The following is a 9309-nucleotide window of genomic DNA, read 5'->3' as shown; positions in this document are numbered from 1 at the left end:
ATTAAAATACGCGCAAGCGAAAGGATTCTATAGTTGAACCACGAGCGAAGCGAGAAAGCGAGGTGGTTCTAAAATAGAATCCTGAGCGTAGCGAGTGTTTTAACACACGAGAAGTAAAATACATTTGCACCCGTGTGTAACACAAAACTTTTCCCCTCACTATAGCGAGGAAAGTGCAACATCCACAGGCGTTAGATCATCTTCATCACTGGAATCACTTTTTTTTTTACGATAATACGATATTATAACAAAAAACTCTGGAAGTTGTGTATTTTTACGTGTCGGAGTCGGTGAGAAATTTTTTGTTGACAATGTTCACATTTCTGACGATGTGTTTTGAAATTGCATCGACTCAACTTGTGCGTTCCGAAATTACATTCAACATCATTTAAAAAAACAAATATTTCTTATGAAATTTAAGGTTTATGACTTAAAATCATTAAATAAAGCTAAATTTGGTATTTTTTATTAAATTCTCAAACCATTTATTAAATGATAATTAATATCGAACGAACTATTATTATGAGCATTTTACGTTTTGTTATCTGTCAAAAGCTACTTACACGCTCCATCCAAGGTCAAATTACGTTCCCCACTAGTGGATAAAATGCGTTTTTCTCCGCTTGTTTTAAAGGATAAAAGACGGCTTTCCGAGCTAGTGAAGGGAAAAATATATTATAATACATATGTAGGTATTATGTATAATCATGAGTCGTCACTATGGAATCCAGTATACAGTATATGCATAGCAGGAAGATTTATTTTACCTACTGGTAAAAAGATACAAATCTATCTTAATACAAAATAGATTCCTATGTACAAGTTTATACATTCTTCTAGTTAAATATTGTAGGTAGTTTTGACGACCTGTCTGGCCTAATAAGTTACGGCTTAGTAAGTAGGTTTATTATATAGTTCGATATGCATGCTTGCTGGTAGTTTTATCAATTTTCAATTATAAGCTGTTTGTGAGAAACTATGGGTGGTTAAATATTCGTATTAACAAAATGATCGAGCAGACAAATCCGTCAATTGCGAAACGGGCAAAATCGTCATGTGCCGGAATTTCCCCATTTCATATATTGCCAACCTTTTTGATTTGACTTAAACATAAATAATAACTATGAAACTAAATACCGAGTTTAAGTCTCGATTTAATGTTAATATCGTCGGCTAAAGTCGCAAACCTCGTAACTGAACCTGACCAAATTTTGCAGGAGGCACAAAAAACTTCATTGTCGATTTTTTTTATGCAGACGCTTAGTGTTTTTTTACAAAATGTTAACTCAAATGAAGCCGTCAGATTTATTTATGTATTTATTTAAACTTTATAGCACAAAATACAATATTTTTTTTACTAATGATTGTTCACATTTATTCAATAAAAAATGTAATCTGAACCCAGAAAATATGGAGTTACGAGTTTTTCTTAAGGAAATCGTAAAACTATTATTTGTATATAATGGGAGTCAGGAGTTTTGCCAAAAAAATTGATGAAAATCTTTTAATCCGAACAAGTTAGGTATTGTAGATTTGTAATATAATAAAAATAATTCAAATTTGTGGGTTTGCTTAACACAGCTATTTTCATGCATGTCTACATACAAATCTGGTATGACTGTATACATCTTAGCATGTGTTGATAAGTCCATATACGATTATCATTATTTTGTGGACTTTTTATAATATACCGGATTATATCGTAAATATGAGTTACGGTTCAACAATCATGTCAGTAAGGGGAGTTAAGAAAAAGAGGTGTAAAACTAAGCAGGTCGAAGGAGAAAGTTATTAAGATATAGTGTTATTGTATGTATTAAATATGATTTGTAAGTAATCGAATTTAAACTGTTGTGAGACATACTAACATTAAATAATTAGGAGACCTAGGCTCTCCGAAACATGTCGCGCGAGTGACTAAAACAAGTAAATCTAAACCGTGAAATTATTTAATGATTTGTAAGTAATTAAAAATATTGTCGCGTCCATAATTACTTGGACACTGTACTTCAGACCTTACTCAACAGTGGCACCAACTGGTGAGCACAAAAACAGTAGTTATTAAAAACATGTAGTTGACGGATTTTCCCTAGGGTTTGGGAATCTGTTTTAAAAGGTTTACTACTCTTGATCGTAAAAATAGGCCGGAATTGCCCCAAAAAAATATACTTTGCAATACAATCGAAAATAAAGCTTATATTGAGTTCGCTAAGGTTTAGTTTCGATTAAGAGTATAGCGGTATTTGTTCACTTGAAGGATATGTTTGTAATACGTCACGATACAAGAAAAATCGTTGATTGACGGAATAGTCCCAAACCGTAGGGAAAATCCGTCAACTGACACGTTTTAAGTAAAAAAACATATTTAAATAACCAACGTTACTAGCATTTTAATATGAGTACCTTCATATAGTTAAAGAAATGCTTAATCTATTAAAGTGATCAGGTTTATTAAAAAGTAAATATCATCATAGTTATGACCGGCCAAAGTGAACTAATGAAAAAGTATGACGGAAATGCCCTCATTGACTTTCAAATAAATCGCATCTCTAGCCTAGTGGGTAGTAGTGACCCTGCCTGTGAAGCCGATGGTCCTGGGTTCAAATCCTGGTAAGGACATTTATTCAGTGATAAGATTACCCCAATGAGCGGTGTTTTCTATGTATTTAAGTATTTATCTATATATATATAAACGTAAAAGTCCTGACTGACTGACTGACTGACTGACTGACTCACTTAAATCAACATCCAGCCCAAACCGTTGAACCTAGAGAGCTGAATTTTTCACTATAGGTAGTTTTTATAACGTTAGTATCCACTAAGAAGGGATTTTTCAAAATTCATCCCCTACGGGGTTGAAAGTTTGTATGGAGATCAAACATTTTATTGAGTGCGGGACTGGAATCTTTGTATAAAGATATATTATTAGCAAAGAATAAAAGTAATTTCAGCGATTATAAAAATTCAAACGCCGTGGGGTCCTGGCGCTCTGAGTCTCTAAGTTGGAGACCTATCAAAGAGGCTGATTGACGGAATAGTCCCAAACCGTAGGGAAAATCCGTCAACTGACACGTTTTAAGTAAAAAAACATATTTAAATAACCAACGTTACTAGCATTTTAATATGAGTACCTTCATATAGTTAAAGAAATGCTTAATCTATTACAGTGATCAGGTTTATTAAAAAGTAAATATCATCATAGTTATGACCGGCCAAAGTGAACTAATGAAAAAGTATGACGGAAATGCCCTCATTGACTTTCAAATAAATCGCATCTCTAGCCTAGTGGGTAGTAGTGACCCTGCCTGTGAAGCCGATGGTCCTGGGTTCAAATCCTGGTAAGGACATTTATTCAGTGATAAGATTACCCCAATGAGCGGTGTTTTCTATGTATTTAAGTATTTATCTATATATATATAAACGTAAAAGTCCTGACTGACTGACTGACTTACTTAAATCAACATCCAGCCCAAACCGTTGAACCTAGAGAGCTGAATTTTTCACTATAGGTAGTTTTTATAACGTTAGTATCCACTAAGAAGGGATTTTTCAAAATTCATCCCCTACGGGGATGAAATGAGGGCCCAAAGTTTGTATGGGGTTCAAGTTTTATTTTAAGCTAGCAATTTGAAACTTCGTTAAAAGATATATTATTAAAATACAAGAAAACTAATTTCAGCGTTTTTGAAAATTCATCCCCTAAGGTGGTGAAAACGGGATTGAAAGTTTGTATGGAGATCAAACATTTTATTGAGTGCGGGACTGGAATCTTTGTATAAAGATATATTATTAGCAAAGAATAAAAGTAATTTCAGCGATTATAAAAATTCAAACGCCGTGGGGTCCTGGCGCTCTGAGTCTCTAAGTTGGAGACCTATCAAAGAGGCTCAGCAATGCAACTGGGAACCGGAGAGCCGGCAGTTACCTCGCTCAACCCATCAGTCTGGCAGTTCAGCGGGGAAACGCAGCCAGCATCTTCGGGACCTTGCCGCAGGGGCCTTATTAGATTTAGTTTATAGTTTATTTTTATTTTTATTTATTGTAAATTTAAGTTGTTTTTATTTATTGTTTTAGTACCTTATATATGAATAGACTTATAACACGATATACATAGTATTTTTTTAGATATAAACGCTTCATAAGAATGTTCATAATTAATTTTTAAACTATTGCTATGATAAAAAATACTCTGATTAGATTAACCTTTGGTATAGTCCGATAAGAAATTGTAGAAAATTATTGAGGGCGTCACTTCCTACGTAACTGTCACATTTTTTGACGTAAAAGACGTTTAGTATGGAGTTTTTTTAGTTCCATATTATTTGATTTCTACTATTTTATGTCGCAACTATATGCTTAGGAGCAGATCTGCTCCATATCAACTTATACATGTATTATGGCATTTCTATTTAAAGTTGTACCAAACATTTTTCTGTTAGAATGGGAACTTTTATATTATTTCTACTCAGAATCACGAGCTTATTCCATTTTGACTGAGAAAAAAGTGTCCCCAAAATGTTTGCTCCGTTTGGATACGGTTTTCTATACAACCTTCTATGACCGTAACAAAACGGACAAAAAAAATTTTAATAAATTTTGGGGACACTCTTTTTCTCGTATGAGCTCGTGATTCTGAGTGGAAAAATATAAAAATTTCAAAATCTAAAAGCAAATGGGGGGGGGGAGGTACAACTTTAAATAGAAATGCCCATTTATTATGATTGCTATTTAAATGACAAATGTTTGACAGGAGCATACGAAAGGTTAATACGAACAGCCGCTAGCATGAAAATCGTTTTAACGGTTGAAAATATGATTAATTATTTTATGCACCAACGGTACAATATGCAGTTTCGTTGAATATGTTAATTAACGATATTTTGCTAGAAACCATCCGTGATGTTTAATCAACAGTTTTAAATCATTTTACCAGGAGTCGGGCCACTGGTTTACAGGCTCTCCCTTCCAAGGCAATAGGCGCGGTTCTGGGTCCAAGTAGCTTAAGGACAGCAATAGGCTTGAGGCTTGGGTCCAGAATTCAGGTCAGATTGGGATCAGTTTCTTTTTTAGAACTGTCAAAACGATTTTGTTACTATGGAATTTATATGAAACACTAGCATGTGACGTCACGATGAAATTACCTATTCTTTATAGTTTTATAGGGGTTTTAAAATAGAAATTGTGTCTAAAAATAACTGCTGTCTACGTTTCTCTATTAATCTTCTGGTGCTTTATTTCATGCATGGTGTAAAATAATTTATCTTAAATACAGTCAAATACTCTATAGTTATGGGGCTCCCATTTTTCCACTAAATTAACTCGTGCAATTATTTATGATAATTGAAGTTCTTCGTAGACGATGTTCACGAACTCCAGTTTACAACTTTTCACTTTAAAAATTGGAAAACGCGTTTCTATGACAACGGTCCTTTTAGTCAAAGGCGCAAGTCTGCAAGGCGAGCGGCACAGGATCGGTCGGAGTGGCGAGCCTTGGGGGAGGCCTATGTCCAGCAGTGGACGTCTATCGGCTGACATGATGATGATGATGATGACTGCAAGGTAGAATAAAGACGCTCTAACAATCTTCGTTACAGTGCTTGCCATCTTCATTATTTCGTACCGAACTTGCATTCACCCCGGTTTCACTCTAACAATATTAAACGATCCCGGTCTGCAGTTTCCTTGAATTATTCATATTACTGACAAGAATCGTTTTAGACTGAACGAAATAAAATACCACGATATTGTTTACCATTCCAAGTTAAGACGAATTTTCTTATGCGAACTTAGTGTTAAAATATCATTTCGTGTTAGATATAATGTATGGTATTAATTACAAAATCAAAGTAGATAGATCCTAGCAGGTTTTCTAAGTTCATGATTGAGTATATATATATATAGATATAATAATAGCATTTTCATAAGAAATTTGGTGTAACATAACAGTTTATTTTTATGTTGATCGTAATTTGCGTTTTTTTAACGCATAATATACTTATAGTGATGATATTTGTGTGTTCATAAAATAATTAAAAATGCTCCCTAGTCATTAAAGCCTACTTACTACTTTAGTGGCGCTTTGCATGCAGGAAAAAAAAAGGTAGAATGAAGTAGCATTAAAACTAAAGCATATCATGTTATGATTGTATTAAATTGTATTTCACTTTTTTATACACATATTACCTACATATTAGATTTAATTAGCACTTCCTAGTATCAATGACCACGACCAGCCCCTCCAAGCGACTGCCACGGCTTGGTGCGAGCATGGGGGTTCCAGTTCGGAATTATCACATCGCGATGCGTAGGCTTCCTCGGCAGACCATTAATTTGAATGTCTCTAGCAACTCTTTCATGCAGGACATCTACAATTTCGATATCATTAGTAACCTCGGTAATGCTCCTTCCATGTCGTCCTCTCCCCCCAATACGATCCCAAGGATTCGTTTTGACATTGGGATTCCAGTTCGGAATAATTACGTCACGGTGCGTGGGCTTCCTTATTCCAGGGATTTGAATATCACGAGCAGTTCTGGCATATATGGGAATGCGTGGTACTGGTGCTGGAACACTTGGTCGCGGGTACAAAGGCTTCGGCCTGAGAGGATTGAGATGACCGGGCAGTCTAATTTCTCGTGTGTTACGTCTGCCTCGCTTGGCACTGGGTGAGTCGAGGCTCCGTGCGTTTCTACGGTTATATCCCGGATGCGTGGCTCCGGTATCACGGCTTCCTGATGACGTCGAATGGCTGCCACCTCCGCGTTTCGCACTGGGCGAGTCTAAGCTCCTCACAGTCCTTTCCAGTAATTCCACTTCGTCTAATGATAGGTATGAAACATTGTCTATCACTATTGGTGTCAGTTCACCCACTTCCCGGACCCGGCGTATGACAGGTTTTCGTTGTCTCGGCGGTCTATATGTTGGCTGAATAAACCGCTGGCAGGTTGACTCAGCCACAAATACCACCAGAATTACTCCGAGCAAGAGAGGTACTTTCAACATGTTGAGTTGCGTACAACACAAATGTTAAACTCAAACTAATTATGTAATGTAGTCCGGTGTTCACTACTTATACTGCTGTTCGAGGAAACACAGGTTCTTCCCGACAGGGGACGGCCTGAAGTTTATTAGTTTGTTTAATATATCATAATTATCATAAAGCAATATCACATGACCTACGTGACCGTCACCGTCACGCTCTCTCGATATTTGTAGACAGAGTATGACGCACACTCGGGACTTTTTAACAATCGAATGTTGTTATGAATATTAATGAGCGAATTCTTAAACCTATATAGCGACAAATTAAATTTCATAAAATCTATTGCAAACTATTAGCCGTTGCCGTCACATCGTCCGCGTAAGTTGTTGAACTATTTACCCTGAGAGTACCTCGAACAGACCGTGATTGTGCTGTTATGTAGGAAAAAAACCGGCCAAGTGCGAGTCGGACTCGCGCACGAAAATCACGTTTGTTGTATGGGAGCCCCATTTAAATATTTATATTATTCTGTTTTTAGTATTTGTTTGTTATAGCGGCAACAGAGATACATCATCTGTGAAAATTTCAACTGTCTAGCTATCACGGTTCATGAGATACAGCCTGGTGACAGACAGCCGACAGACGGACAGACAGACAGACGGACAGACGGACGGACAGATGGACAGCGGAGTCTTAGTAATAGGGTCCCGTTTTTACCCTTTGGGTACGGAACCCTAAAAATATACTTACTCGAAAAAAAATGTAAAAAGATGAAAAATTCGGTCAGTATCCTTATCATACACAGACAAAAGGTTAGGTTAAGGTTAATGTGGTTCATTCATAATCATAATCATAATCATAAATCATTTATTTCGTGATAAACTTACATACCTACCAGCATTACAAGGAAAATTAAAAAACATATTTGCAGTGTTTACCACGAAATGTTCACGAAATGTGTTTATCATTCATGTTTAACTTGACTTATTTTGTTTACTATATAAGACAAATAGATAAAGAAGCAATATTTTACCAATCCGACGATATAGCAGAGTAAATAGAGCAATGAATTTCGTCCGTATTTTTTCCTTGATCTCCTTTGTCTAATTTCCATTAACTAAGCAGGTAGGCGTAGGCATATACCATTTTAGCGGGACATACCCTGATGAAACGCATTCCTGGTAGGTAATAATAAAATAAACGTTCTTCCTTGTAACAGGAAAAATATGGAGGTTAGTCACCTTACCAATAGGTAGGTATAATAATGTTACAGCCTTTTCTTGTTACTGCTTTATGGCATACTGTTATTATGTTCCGTAATACATACCAGTGTAGGTATACTACATACATATAATCACGCCTATTTCCCGGAGGGGCAGGTAGAGATCACGGATTTCCACTTGCTACGATCCTGGCATACCTCTTTCGCTTCCTTCATTTTCATAACATTCCTCATATTACGCGCTCGCCGGTTAAGGGTGCTCTTGACCTGGCCTTTCTTCAGGATTTCCCCGATCGGATCAGAGAAAGTCCGCCGAGGTGTAGGTATACTATTTTGGATAAAATTATTGGCTACTAGGAATGCGAAATGAAATCGTTGCAAATGCCAATTATTTGATCGTCGATTGTTTCTTAAAGTTATTAAGGGCCCTCCACACTCGTGCGCGAATTGCGGCGCGAAGCCGCGAACGTGAGTGTGGAGTCTAGTTCGCTAATCAGCGAAATCGACTCCACACTCGCGTTCGCGGCTTCGCGCCGCGTAGTCTGGAGCGAGCTTTAAGATATGCAGTGGCCAGTGGTCGCTATTAAGTTCCCACTTTTTATTATTTTTAATAAAACGCCGTATTAAAAAAACATATCCAATACCGGGAACCCGGGATTGATGAAGATTGTTTCGGTTTTTGTTCTAACTGACAGGCTGATATCGTCCGGCGGACTGATAATCAGTGGGCCCCTTGAAGAAACACTGAATATCGAGGTTTGAAATATAGCCGGTCAAACAACTCTCAGTAGAAAAAGGCGCGAAATTCATATAGCAAATCTTGTCAGTAGAAAAAGGCGGTGCCAGGCACGGTGCCAGGTGCAAGCCAGGTGCTAGCCAAGTGTACTTTTTTTACCACAGCAACATTATATTACGTAATTCTACTAAAGATAATTAACTTTAAAAAAAATCTTGATTCGATTAAAATTGAAATTGATCATCTTGAATTGAAATACTTCAACGTTTATGATCAAATGCTAATTTATTGTTAATATTTGAATGAAATTATACAGTTTCTATATGGTTTCTATTCTAATGTTTCTATCTTATTTTAAATTGGTCTGGC

At 36.4% G+C, this 9309-nt stretch overlaps 1 protein-coding gene across 1 annotated transcript; it reads right to left on the bottom strand.

The window, feature by feature from the left end:
* Positions 1-6190: 6190 nt before the first annotated feature.
* LOC134742545 (uncharacterized) lies at positions 6191-7058 on the bottom strand. Its single transcript, XM_063675762.1, has one exon. The coding sequence runs from the start codon at positions 7000-7002 to the stop codon at positions 6217-6219; it is 786 nt and encodes a 261-aa protein (XP_063531832.1). The 5' UTR covers positions 7003-7058; the 3' UTR covers positions 6191-6216.
* Positions 7059-9309: the final 2251 nt, after the last annotated feature.

The sequence above is a fragment of the Cydia strobilella genome, chromosome 6 (genome assembly GCF_947568885.1).
Source record: "Cydia strobilella chromosome 6, ilCydStro3.1, whole genome shotgun sequence".
Classification (NCBI taxonomy): Eukaryota; Metazoa; Arthropoda; class Insecta; order Lepidoptera; family Tortricidae; genus Cydia; species Cydia strobilella.
Note: the sequence above shows the minus strand (reverse complement) of the source record. Positions and strands in the feature narration are given on the sequence as shown.

Coding starts and splice junctions, on each gene's coding strand:
- LOC134742545 (XM_063675762.1), bottom strand. CDS start 7,002: ATGTTGAAAGTACCTCTCTTGCTCGGAGTAATTCTGGTGGTATTTGTG.